Raw genomic sequence first — 14786 nt, 5'->3', positions numbered from 1 at the left:
CACAGTTGACTTATGTTTGACCCCACGTGACCCAGATTAAAGTTTCAATATTGAGTCATTATGGTGGCTTCTGAAGCAATTACAATGTTTTTCTAAGATTTGGTCCAGTAACCTAGTTTTTGATCTTACTTGAACCTGGTTCAAACTTTGCTAGAATATGATTTATATAAATTATCTGACAATTTTTCTACAAGGTGGAATGGTAAATGTTGCTCTTAGATTAGTAAGGTTTTTCTAAGATTTGATCTAGTAATTATTCGGACTTGTTTTCGTAAATATTGAGTGAACATGTGCCCTATGTAGTGGTAACACAATAGAAGTCAACACTGCAAACTGCACAACTTATGATACATGACAATAACTTCCCAGAAACAGTTTGATCACTATAGCTCACATGGGCACATTTTGTGTGGCATCCCGGTCCGGTAAGAAGGGACAATCAGTGACTCAAAATGTCACATGATATAAAGAGCCTCAACACAAATGTTTAGCATGTAGTTTATGCTCTGTAGAGTTCATGAGACTCGTGTACAGAATGCAGAGTCTCACAATTACAATAGTATTTCTTATTCTTTGTGACTTTTTATGCCCACGGTAGGGTGGCATGAAGCAGTTGAACTGTCCGTCAATCTGTCGGTCTGTCTGTCCGTCCGTCTGAAAACTTTAACATTGGCCATACCTTTTTCAATATTGAAGATAGCAACTTGATATTTGGCATGCATGTGTATCTCATGGAGCTGCACATTTTGAGTGGTGAAAGGTCAAGCTGAAGGTCATCTTTCAAGGTCAAAGGTAAAAAACAAATCCAAGGGAAGTAACAAGCTTTAAGGGAGATAATTTATATCATTTGGCAGGTACAGATCATTTTCACAAGTGAAGTAATATTTTTTAAAGGGATATAATCAAACAAAAAATTTAATCAAAGCGGCGCAGTAGGGGGCATTTGTTAATTGTTGTAGTTTATTGTTGACACATTACAATATGCTATACAATTATTAAATGGCCAACATTGATGGCTGTCTGTTGTGCAGTAAATGAATCGCATGATATATGTGTATCATTGAGTTTCAAATGCCTATCACATAAATGTATTATTTCAAATTAAAGGCGATGGCAGGTTGGCAGATGGAGCGAATGTTCGCAGTCATGTGACCTAGGGGAGCAAACCCAAGACGTGTTCTGTGAAAGTGTTCTGCATAACAACACCACCCGTGTAGTTGATGACGTAGAATGCCTCAAAGTGTTCAGCATGAGGCCCGAGTATCAAAGGTCGTGTAACGAGGACGTACCCTGTCCAATGTGGAGACACTCTAAATGGGGAGAGGTCTGTGTTTGAATGGTTGAAGATTGATTTAAAATTATTATCAGGATGCTTTCTTTGTTTCCTTAGTAATGTGTTGTATGTATCAAAGTAAGGGGATTATTATCCCCTGGCATGTACTGTTGCAGAGAGGCATACAGCAATTGGCCTGTCCATTTGTTCTTTCGTCCAGCCATCAGTACATACAAGCGTTATCTAGAATGACTTTTTCATAAATCATCAACAATGCTTTCTACAAAGCTTTTATACTTTTATGGATGTTATCTATGAACACTCAACACACCCACGTCACCTGACCTCATTTTTAGCTTGGCTGTTTTCGGAGAAAACCTGAGGTATTGTCATAGCCAGCTCTTCGTGTCATGTCGTCCACCGTCCGCCTTAAGGGTCGTGCTATAACCTTTACATTGGCTCTAAAATCAAAGTGCTTCCACCTACAACTTTTAAACTTCACACGTAGATGCACCTTGATGAGTTCTACACGCCACACCTATTTTTAGGTCACTTGGTCAAAGGTCAAGGTCACTGTGACCTCTGAAAAAAATAAAATCTGACAAGCTTTCATTTATAAGCTCTGCTGTTTTTTGAGAAAACCTGAGGTATTGTCATAGCCAGCTGGTCCTATCGTCCGCGTTGTGCTAAAACCTTAACATTCTCTTTAAGGTTTTGAACTTTGGCTCGAAAATCAAAGTGCTTCAACCTACAACTTTGAAACTTCATATGTAGCTGCACCTTGATGAGTTGTACATGCCACACCAATTTTTGGGTCACTATGTCAAAGGTCAAGGTCACTGTGACCTAAAAAAAAATAAAATCTGACAAGCTTTCATTTATTCAAAACTGCACCCGCAGCCAAGCGTGGCACCCGTTTATGCGGTGCTCTTGTTTAAAACTGCACCCGCAGCCGAGTGTTGGCACCTGTTATGCGGTGCTCTTGTTTACCTTGAGATTGACCTCATGTTTGGACTAAGACTTATTAAAATTGCCCTTATAATGACGACTTTCCCACATGGGCCTCAGCCTTTCTTGATGATAGCATTTTGTTTTTAATCCTGGTTTTAGCCAGATTGATTTTTTTAAAGATCTGAGTTGAGATGCATGATCAACACTGTACCAAGTACATCTCACTATGAATGACAATTACTCTTACTAGTTGAATATTTAAAAAAAATCAAACAAAATCGAGAAGAATGTACTGTATAATGTACACTGTCTAAAACTCTATTTTTAACTATTTCATTTAGTGTAGTGTAACCTGTGGCGAGGGCATACAGACCCGTCTGCTTTCATGTGTTCCCTCGCAGCGCCAGTCGCGTCCCTTCCCGCACAGCATGTGTAACCCTAACCTCAGACCTGTGTCCCGTCAACGCTGTACCATGCTACCCTGTAATAACTCCCCTCACAACCAGGTACTTGCTTAATGACTTAGCCAAGTTTCTTTAAGTTTCTTTGGTCTTTTTTTAAAAACAATTTGAGTGAAAATATTGGTTGGCTGGTCAAAAAAAAGAATACAGTCTAACCTGCCAGAGCAACCACCTTTGAATAGCAACCAATTGTCCAAACTGACCTTGGTTTCCCCCCGAACGAGTTGATTATATATTTTACCTGTGAATAACGCCCACTTGAAAACAATGACTAGCGACCACCATTTTACATTCACAAAAGTCGATTTTGATAGCTAACAACAACCACCTCAATGACCAGCAACCGCCATTGTACATTCCCAAAAGTCAATATTGTTAGCTAACAACGACCACTTCAATCATAACAATCAGCGATTTCACAACTTTCAATAAAACAATGGCCGCCATGATGCCGTGATAGTCACATGATAAACATCTTACCAGTGCACGCGTCACTCGCTATTGAGATGGCAAGTGACAGTTTACTTAACTCGATAGCAGTTTTTTGTTTATTTAACACACATTGCTAGTTTAGTGGCTTGCAATTAATGTACTTATTGCCGAAAATATCAAAGAAAAGTATGAGGCTTACATCAATCATTAAGAAAATTTATGGTTTAGTAACAATTATGATGCCAATTACACACATACATTTTAATATTTATTCCTTTCTTAAATTTCTCTGTGATAAGACGTGCATAGATTATAGATAAGTAAATTGTCAGTTAAAGTTAACCATTATGGCAACTAAGGGTAAGTTCTTGACGTTGGATGAAGGCGTTAAGGTGATCACTATGTTAAGCAAAAGACACAGTTGTAGAAGAGTGGCTAGTGATCTTGGTGTTGGCAAAACTTAAATCCAGAACATTCTGAAGCGTAAACGTGAGATAATGGACGAGTTTGAGGGGAATGTTAACTCTGAAAGTAAATGCGCTAAGCGTTTAGGTAAAGAATTTTGTTTGCTCAATTACTTAAGTTTGCATTGGCCAACCATGAAGAAACATTAGATATATAGCTAGCCTGCATGGAGATCCAGAATTTTGGGCCAGTTGGGTCAAGGACACTGTACTAAAATATGTTAAGTCAATGAATTATTTTCAAAATCTTTTGTTTGGATGGAGATATTTTCGTTTTGTGTGAAGGTAGACATGTTCATGGAGACCTAGCTGTGGATTGCATTTGGGTTGAGTCTGGGTAAGGTGAAGGTAACTGTTACAACAAAAAGGAAAACCGTATCTGCTCATTTACCATAGTTTTTATGGAGTTTTTTTATATCTCCAGTAGGGTGGCATATAGCACTTGAACTGTCCGTCAGTCAGTCAGTCAGTATGTCAGTCTGTCCGTCCGTCCGAAAACTTTAATGGTCATAACTTTTTCAATATTTAACATAGCAACTTGATATTTGGCATGCATGTGCAACTCATGGAGCTGCACATTTTGAGTGGTGAAAGGTGAAGGTCAAGGTCATCGATCAAGGTCAAATTTCTTATATATGGCGTCTGTCTGTCCTTCCGAAAACTTTAACATTGGCCATAACGTTTTATGCCCCCGGATAGATAGATCGGGGGTATATTGTTTTTGGCCTGTCTGTCTTTCTTTCATTCTGTCTGTCATTCTGTCACAATACTTTACTGTACAGTAAAGTTTTGCAAAAACTTTTGAAATATTGAACATAGCAACTTGATATTTGGCATGCATGTGTATCTCATGGAGCTGCACATTTTGAGTGGTGAAAGGTCAAGGTCATCTTTCAAGGTCAAAGGTAAAAAAATATGTCCCAAAACTTTACTGTACAGTAAAGTTTTGCAATAACTTTTGAAATATTGAACATAGCAACTTGATATTTGGCATGCATGTGTATCTCATGGAGCTGCACATTTTGAGTGGTGAAAGGTCAAGGTCAAGGTCATCCTTCAATGTCAAAGGTCAAAAAAAGAAGAAAAAGCGGCACATTAGGGGGCATTGTGTTTCTGACAAACACATCTCTTGTTCACTATTGAAGATAGCAACTTGATATTTGGCATGCATGTGTATCTCCTGGAGCTGAAAATTTTGAGTGGTGAAAGGTCAAGGTCATCCTTCAAGGTCAAAGGTCAAAAATTTAAAAAAATAAAAATAAATCTCCATTCAATCTCTTACTTACTTCTCATAGAGCTGCACATTTTGAGTGGTGATAGGTCAATGTCATCCTTCAAGGTCAAAGGTCAAATATATGGCTTCAAAGCAGCGCAATAGGGGGCATTGTGTTTCTGGCAAACACATCTCTTGTTGCTCTCAAATTTGTGTGAAGGTAAATTATATGCAAACCTTGCTTGGGATTGCACAGTTATTTTATTCAATATTTTTTTTTTATAAAACAAAGACCAATATCATATTTGTGGCATGCCCCCATGTTTCTCAAAATAATCATTATTTTCAGGTTTTATTTGATCTTACTATGTAACTGATACAGATATACGCCATCAAGTTTGTCTTCACTTTCATTGACTTAGAGAAAATGTACCTAACCCAATGGAAGCAAGAAAATAGTCTGCACCCTGTCTTGGAACAGGGCCTGTTGTTTTTTTTATAAAACTTATTACAAATTACAACAGGCAGTGTTTGGGGCTTGGGCACTTATGCCACACCTGGAGTTTCACTTACATACAAGTGTATTTAATAAATTTGTAAAACTATTGGACTATTTAACGTTACAATATACTGGTGAAACAAATACATAACTTTTGCTAAAGTGAAGTAAATGATGTATATATGGAGAGTTATTAAATAATAAGAATTTCAACTCTTCCTCTGCACTGTTTTAACATACTTCTTTTTACCTCCTCTGAAAATGTTACCTTTTATCTTGATAAAAATTATTGAACATTGTCAGTGGAACTGCAGTTATATTTCAACACACCTACAACATAATAATGGGTTTAGACACAAATTTCTGAAGATACCAATCACTTAACTAATCAACCAGGAACAGTTGTAACTGACTTGTTGTTTAATGGAATACGATAAGATAAAATAAACAAATCCTATTTTTTCCTACTGACCCAGAAATGAATGTTTAAAAAGTTTGTATTTCAAACTACCGCTTGAGCTCTTTTATTCTAACAATAAAACATTGATAGATGTTAAAAAAATGTGCAATTGGCTCTTCTACATCTGTGATCATAATCATTGGGCTCTTGATATTTTATTGAGGCATATTTATGTCTTAGTATTAATTCCCTATAAGCCATAATTATCAGAAGGCATGAGAAGCAATACTTTATGAATTATCCAGCTTTATGCTGAAATTGGTTTACTGCCATATGCAGCCAGCCTAGCTTCAAACTAGCCTGCCCATCTGTGCAGTCTGTTCAAGTGCTGGTCTTTCTAGCAAAAGTTTTGTTGACCTGACCAGAATGTGCAATGTGGAGGCTGGTCTATAGCTACACTGGCTGAATATAAGATACATTTATGCATAATGTGGCTCAATCATCAGGAGGTATGAGAAGCAATACATTATGAATTGTTCTTATCCTTTATATAATATAAGCGGTGTCATGCAAATATGGGCATTAGGACATATCCAAACAGTGTAGCAACATCTCCATCTATATATATGAGAGGTCATATTTGCCACTAATGTGACCAAGAAACTCTCATGGCTTTATAGCCCACGCTGTAGCTGCTAACTGGCCTAACTGAATGTGCAGACTGGTATGGCGCTTTTCTGGCCACTTATGGCATAATACACATTTTTATGCCCTCAGATCGAATGATCGGGGCATATTGTTTTTGACCTGTCTGTCTGTCATTCTGTCCCAAAACTTTAACCTTGGTTAAAGCTTGGTTAAAGTTTTGCGGTAACTTTTGCAATATTGAAGATAGCAACTTGATATTTGGCATTCATGTGTATCTCATGAAGCTGCACATTTTGAGTGGTGAAAGGTCAAGGTCATTTTTTTAAGGTCAAAGTTAAAAAAATACAATCCAAGGGAAGTAATAAGCTTTAAAAGGGAGATAATTTCTAAACTTGCAAAATGATGTATTGAAATATTATTTCAAAGCAGCGCAACAGGGGGCATTGTGTTTCTGCCAAACATTTCTGTTGTTGCCTAATGCCAATAGCATTTTGCCAAGCTTATAAGTGCCCTACCGGTGAAACCGGGGAGGGACTTATGGTTTGCGCTCTGTGTGTCTGTCAGTCTGTAACACTTTTCTGGATCCTGCGATAGCTTAAAAAGGTCTTCATATTTTTCATGAAACTTGAAACATTTACAGATGGCAATATGGAGATTATGCACGTCATTTCATTTTGTTCCTACGTCAAGACTTTTGGTTGCTATGGCAACAAATAGACTCGAAATATTGCTAAAAATGGTGGATCCTGCAATAACTTTAAAAGTTCTTCATATTTTTTCATGAAACTTGAAACACGGATAGATGGCAATATGGAGATTATGCACGTCATTTCATTTTGTTCCTACGTCAAGAATTCTGGTTGCTATGGCAACAAATAAACTACAAATATTGCTGAAAATGGTGGATCCAGCGTAGGTAGGGGACTTTTATTGCTTGGCAATAGTCTTGTTTTATATGTTAATTAAATTGTAATTGTATTGTTAAATATCATATGGAGTAATTATTAACAACAAGTTTGTGTGCATTGACAAATCTTAATTAAACTTTTGATATTGCAAGCTTGCATGGAGACCTCATTTAGAGTTGTATCTAGGGCAAATTGAATCATGTTCAATGTCAAGTTCACTAGTGCTAAAAATAGAAAAATGGTGTCCCATCAATAGCTTGATCTAAAATTGAGATATGCACGGAAATTGTGTATGTATGTTTTCCTTACATGTTACTGTTACTTGAAATGGAAAAACAGTTTTGCCTTGATAAACTTAGTATGAATTGAGCTATTGCATTTAAATTTATTCTGAATGAAGCTTCCTTTAATTAAGGCCCATTCTCATCAAGGTCATAGTCAGTTTCTAAAAAGACTTTTACAGTTTCGGCCCAATGAATACAATTGTGACAGAATTATTGCACGAAAAAAAATTATGTGTGTAGCAAACCTATCTTAAGATTGCATTTGGGGCCAATATTATAAGCTATATGCAAGGTTGGTGTTACTACAGTACGAAAACATTCTGCCTTATTATTTGAGAATGTTTTACGAAAATTGTGTTGACATTTTTAGAAGGTAGCTAACATAATTACATGCTATTGTCTGGATTCCATATTGGGCCAGTTAGAGCAAGGTCACTGTTGCTCAATAACTTTAGATTTTATGGGTGAATTTCTTGATAATTGTGTGCTAAACTTTGTACACTCATAGCTTCTGCTTGCATTTGGAGCCCATTTGATCAAGGTAAATGTGTTTGTTATTAATTAAATAAAGAAGTTCTTTGGTATGATTATGTTTGAGTTCTGGAAAAAAATACAATAAAGGCAGAATAAATATTGGGTGAGAACAACTGCCAAAATACTTGCTTTTATTAGAAACAGTAGATTGCCTGAAATATGAGCAACAATAATGCAATTAACTGTGCACAAGTATGCACACTATTAAATTTTACAATATTTTAATGTTTTTATTATGGGCGTAATGGCCATTTATATTCTCTCTGATCTGCTTATAAAACATGATATCCAATTATACAAATCTTCTGGCACTGTTATGATTGTTATAAAAATTTACCTGCAATTATAGAATTTCGCTTTCAGTAGTGCAAAGCACTGAACTGTATAAGAACGAATAAAATGGTAGAAATGTTAAAGCATCTGATTTTCATTGCGTAATTATAAGCCGAATGTGCTAATATTCAGTCCTATATTGCCACTACTAGTATATAAGTTCCAGGGTGAATGATGTTTGATACTGTGACAATATTAACTTTTTGCTACTGGTAAAGGAATCATTATTTGCAAAAAATACCTAAATTATTTCCGTATGCTTATCCCATTACCAATGTATGAGTCACTTTTTAGATAGGTCTGTTCCTTGGTACATCAGTGTTTGTCTGCTTTATATCTTTCCACAAGCATTGTATGATAGTATACTCAGCACATGTATTTGTAAGAAACTTAGTGTTGCTTACATGAACCATGTGGATACCTTTTAAGTCATGTTTGGCATGCATGTGTATCTCATGGAGCTGCACATTTTGAGTGGTGAAAAGTCAAGGTCAAGGTCATCCTTCAAGGTCAAATATTATTGTATTTTTTTTCCTAAAACTTAACCCTTTGTTAAAGCTTGGTCATAACTTTTTGAATATTGAAGATAGCAACTTGATATTTGGCATGCATGCATATCTCATGAAGCTGCACAGTGGTGAAAGGTCAAGGGCAAGATCATCCTTCAAGGTCAAAAGTCAAAAAATACAATCCAAGGGAAGTAATAAGCTTTAAAAGGGAGATAATTTCTAAACCTGCCAAATATATATTGAAATTTTATTTCAAAGCGGCGCAATTGGGGGCATTGTGTTTCTGACAAACACATCTCTTGGTGTTTTTAAAATTGTACTGGTCCACTTTATTACCTACCATTTGTTCAAGGATTTCAAAATAGCACAAAATAGCCTTAATGACATAACACGTCATAAGTTGTTGTTCCAATAAACTAATTACTATCTTCAAAGCCAAAATTTAAAGGCACAGGCAAAGTACAATACTTCTATTTCCAGTTAAGCAGTTTTCTGCTATTGTACTTTCCCATGAATTTCATAATAACTTTACCTATGTAAGATGGTTTGTAAGGTGCAAGAACTTCATGGCAATATTAAAGGTCATAATAATTGGAGATATAGGGTCAACATCACACTGCAAAAGCTCTTCATTTGTGTCACATTTTGTGTATGGACATTTCATTCTCTTATAACAATGTAAATTCATGATTGTATGTCATGTAGAAAAACTATTGCCCACTGGAATGCCAAATTGGTGTTTTTTGACTGATTAACGATGGTTAATCGACGATGTGTTGAAGTATAATGTTGTTGTTGTTCCTGTTACAGAGGCTGACCCCCAGACCAACAGGAAGTTCAAACCACAATGTTAGAATTTCAACAGGATCTGGTGGTAAACTGCTGGAGCATTCAGGGGGACATTATTTTTGTATTATTTACAGATAATTATACATATATTAAATTTAAAATCCTTTGGGGATATATGTCTTTGGGTTAAAGTGTACTGTTCAAGAACAGTTACGTACCACTTCATAATTCTTTACTCACTGCGCCTAGCAATAAGTACATAGTTTATCGAAAATATGTAAAATTAGTACTTAAAATTTACTTGGGCTATGAAAAAAGGCTAACAATTATCAGCAACTTGAACACATTTTGTTTTGTAAAACTTGAAACTTCCTGTGGTTAAAAGAAGAGACTACCAAAATGGGATTTTTCGTAGAAAAAATACAACTCCAAGGGTCATCAGTTTGATTCCAAGCCTTGCCAAATAACTTGTTAGGTGATTGGTCATGACAACATTTCTACAGCCAATGCCCCCTACGTCTGATCCATGTACTCTGTCAATTACTGGCATCATGACAACATTTCTACGGCCAATGCCCCCTACGTCTGATTCATGTACTCTGTCAATAATTGGCATCATGAAACATTTCTACGGCCAATGCCCCCTACGTCTGATTCATGTACTCTGTCAATAACTGGCATCTTGACAACATTTCTAGGGCCAATAACCCCTACGTCTGATTCATGTACTCTGTCAGTAACTGGCATCGTGACAACATTTCTACGGCTAATGCCCCCTACGTCTGATTCATGTACTCTGTCAGTAACTGGCATCATGACAACATTTCTACAGCCATTGCCCCCTACGTATGATTCATGTACTCTGTCAGTAACTGGCATGATATGACAACATTTCTATGGCCAATGCCCTCTACGTCGGATTCCTGTACTCTGTCAATAACTGGAATCATGACAACATTTCTACAGCCAATGCCCACTACGTCTGATTCATGTACTCTGTCAATAACTGGCATCATGACAACATTTCTACGGCCAATGCCCCCTACGTCTGATTCATGTACTCTGTCAATAACTGGCATCATGACAACATTTCTACGGCCAATGCCCCCTACGTCTGATTCATGTACTATGTCAATAACTGGCATCATGACAACATTTCTACAGCCAATGCCCCCTACGTCTACTTCATGTACTCTGTCAATAACTGGCATCATGACAACATTTCTACAGCCAATGCCCCCTACGTCTACTTCTTGTACTCTGTCAATAACTGGCATCATGACAACATTTCTACAGCCAATGCCCCCTACGTCTACTTCATGTACTCTGTCAATAACTGGCATCATGACAACATTTCTACAGCCAATGCCCCCTACGTCTACTTCATGTACTCTGTCAATAACTGGCATCATGACAACATTTCTACAGCCAATGCCCCCTACGTCTACTTCTTGTACTCTGTCAATAACTGGCATCATGACAACATTTCTACAGCCAATGCCCCCTACGTCTAATTCATGTTCTCTGTCAATAACTGGCATCATGACAACATTTCTACAGCCAATGCCCCCTACGTCTTATTCATGTTCTCTGTCAATAACTGGCATCATGACAACATTTCTACAGCCAATGCCCCCTACGTCTAATTCATGTTCTCTGTCAATAACTGGCATCAAGTCTTGCACTTTGTACTGATAAACAGACAAACCCAGGACAAGTGTGAGTTATAAAACTGACTGCAGTGATATAAGTGAAATATGGTTAAAAAGGCCTAAACTTGAACAACAACAAATAAAAAAGTTAATCTTTGATCAAGCACATATTCACATTGTATACTGCATATTTCAGATGGCATTGTGCAATACGCTGGTGGTCGAGTGGTCCTGCCATGTATAACACTGTCAGAGGAAGACCTAGCCAGGGACTATGAGGTGGAATGGAGAAGAGATGGCCTAAACAACCCAATCCTTGTCAAGTTTAGGTACACTGCTAAGGAAATAACTGAAACCCTTGTCAAGCACAGGTACACTGCTAGGGGAATAACTGAAACCCTTGTCAAGTACAGATACACTGCTAGGGGAATAACTGAAACCCTTGTCAAGTACAGGTACATTGCTAAGGGAATAACTGAAACCCTTGTCAAGTATAGGTAAACTGCTAAGGAAATAACTGAAACACTTGTCAAGCACAGATGCACTGCTAGGAGAATAACTGAGACCCTTGTCAAGTACCGGTACACTGCTAGGGGAATAACTGAAACCCTTGTCAAGTACAAGTACACTGCTAAGGGAATAACTGAAACCCTTGTCAAGCACAGATACCTTGCTAGGGGAATAACTGAGCCCCCACCCAATCCTTGTCAAGTACAGGTACACTGCTAGGCGAATAACTGAGACCCTTGCCAAGCACAGATACACTGCTAGGGGACTAACTGAGACCCTACCCAATCCTTGTCAAGTATAGGTACACTGCTAGGCGAATAACTGAGACCCTTGCCAAGCACAGATACACTGCTAGGGGAATAACTGAGACCCTACTCAATCCTTGTCAAGTACAGGTACAATGCTAAGGGAATAACTGAAACCCTTGTCATGTACAGGTACACTGCTAGGGAAATAACTAAAACCCTTGTCAAGTACAGGTACACTGTTAGGGGAATAACTGAGACCCTTGTCATGTACAGGTACACTGCTAGGGGAATAACTGAAACCCCTGTCAAGTACAGGCACACTGCTAGGGGAATAACTGAGCCCCTTGTCAAGTACAGGTACACTGCTATGGGAATAACTGAAACCCCTGTCAAGTACAGGCACACTGATAAGGGAGTAACTGGGCCCCTTGTCAAGTACAGATACACTGCTAGGGGAATAAGTGAAACCCTTGTCAAGTACAGATACACTGCTATGGGAATAACTGAAAGCCTTGTCAAGCACAGATATACTGCTATGGGAATAATTGAGCCCCCTGTCAAGTACAGGTACACTGCTTGGGAAATAACTGAGCCCCTTGTCAAGTACAGGTACACTGCTAGGGGAATAACTGAAACCCTTGTCAAATACAGGTACACTGCTAAGAGAATAACTGAAACCCTTGTCAAGTACAGATACACTGTTAGGGGAATAACTGAAACCCTTGTCAAGTACAGGTACACTGCTAGGGAAATAAATGAGCCCCTTGTCAAGCACAGATACACTGCTAGGGGAATAACTGAGCCCCTTGTCAAGTACAGGTACACTGCTAGGGGAATAACTGAAACCCTTGTCAAGTACAGGTACACTGCTAAGGGAATAACTGAAACCCTTGTCAAGCACAGATACACTGCTAGGGGAATAACTAAGCCCCTTGTCAAGCACAGATACACTGCTAGGGGAATAACTTAGCCCCTTGTCAAGCACAGATACACTGCTAAGGGAATAACTGAAACCCTTGTCAAGCACAGATACTCTGCTAGGGGAATAACTGAGCCCCCACCCAATCCTTGTCAAGTACAGGTACACTGCTAAGGGAATAACTGAGCCCCTTGTCAAGTACAGGTACACTGCTAGGGGAATAACTGAGCCCCTTGTCAAGTACAGGTACACTGCTAAGGGAATAACTGAGCCCCTTGTCAAGTACAGGTACACTGTTAGGGGAATAAATGAGACCCTTGTCAAGTACAGGTACACTGCTAGGGGAATAACTGAAACCCTTGTCAAGTGCAGGTACACTGCTAGGGGAATAACTGAGACCCTTTTTTAACTCCTGAGTGATGTCCTTTGTACCCTAAGTAACACATTAGTGCAGGGTGAGTCAAGCAAAAGAAACATATTTCACATTTTGTGATCATGGAAGATTAAAATTGGAGAAAATTTGAACTGGAGTACTGGTAGTTGATTTAAAGTGCAAACTGTTTAAGAGTTACAAAATTGTCACTTCACCATATGTCATAAATAAATTGCAACCAATGTTCACCCCGAGAAGCTGATAACCTTAAGATGAAGGTCACACTTGAGGGTCAAATGTAAAATTTTGACATAAAACAGCTTGTCTGGACTATAATTTCATTGATCATGAAATTTTAAAATAATGAACCACAACGTGCAATATGTGGAAACAGTATCTTCCAAGCTCCAAGGTCAAGGTGACATGTAGAGATCAAAGGTCAAATTCAAGCATTATGCAGCTTATGATATCTAAGACAGCTGCTTTATCATTCCTAATGCAATCTAAAATAACTGATCACATAAACTCACCTGTTTCACCTGTGTGACTTGTCACACAACTTGGAGGTGAAGGTCACAATCTTGTCACTGGTGGGCCTACATGTATGCTGCAATTTTTTAGTTACCCAATAAACATTTTTGTAGCCCTGGGTTGTGGGCCATATAATTGTTTAGCAAAGCAGTAACTAAATATTTTATTGATTCACAGTGGGCGTCCGGGCCAGCCTACAGACGGCTACAAGGGTCGGGCAAGTCTGATTGGTCACACTTCCCTGGAGCTATATCCTGTTTACATCAGTGACACTGGCAGGTACACATGCACTCTCAAGGTCATACCGAGGCACCAAGGTCACAGTAGAAAGTACACCGTGGAAACAATGATGAGGGTGGCGGCAACATCTATAGGAGGTAAGACACTGTTTTAAATAATTGTGGCTGCCCAATGTCATGAAAATAACAACCTTGTTTGCTCCTTTGGTTGTGGCTGTCAACATAAATTATAGAAGTGTCAGACTGTTAAATTATTTTATAGTGGAGCACACTCTCGGAAAGTTTGATCGATATGTCAAAATGGTTTTATCTATGTGGGGCTTATGTGGCTGTGTCAGTGCTTGTCTGGACAATTACTTTTATGCAGTTTTAAAATTACATACCACAATTGTTCCCCATCATAAGACAATGTGTCATGTTTAAGACCCATCTCCTGTGCCTAAAGGTCAAGGTCATACATATAGGTGATGTATCAAATTTGGTCATAATCAGCTTACATAGACTGAAAGTTCATCATTCATCATGTAATTTTAAAATAACTTACCAGAAATGTCCAACATGAGAAGATGTGTTGAATGTAACATCATTCCCTCTACGCTTATATCAAGGTCAACGT

General features: G+C 38.1%; 1 protein-coding gene across 6 annotated transcripts in view; it reads left to right on the top strand.

Moving 5' to 3' along the window:
* LOC127872807 (papilin-like) overlaps positions 1-14786 on the top strand; it is a 353664-nt gene that overhangs the window by 106724 nt on the left and 232154 nt on the right. For 5 of the 6 annotated variants that reach the window (XM_052416218.1, XM_052416221.1, XM_052416220.1 and 2 more), the window contains exons 15-19: positions 1108-1324; positions 2566-2730; positions 9720-9783; positions 11547-11679; positions 14109-14308. In XM_052416218.1, coding sequence (XP_052272178.1) covers positions 1108-1324; positions 2566-2730; positions 9720-9783; positions 11547-11679; positions 14109-14308 — 779 coding nt within the window. The remainder of the gene's footprint in view (positions 1-1107; positions 1325-2565; positions 2731-9719; positions 9784-11546; positions 11680-14108; positions 14309-14786) is intronic. The other variant, XM_052416223.1, reaches the window with a different exon arrangement.

This window comes from Dreissena polymorpha, chromosome 3, assembly GCF_020536995.1.
Source record: "Dreissena polymorpha isolate Duluth1 chromosome 3, UMN_Dpol_1.0, whole genome shotgun sequence".
Classification (NCBI taxonomy): Eukaryota; Metazoa; Mollusca; class Bivalvia; order Myida; family Dreissenidae; genus Dreissena; species Dreissena polymorpha.
This window is presented reverse-complemented; position numbering and strand designations above follow the sequence as displayed.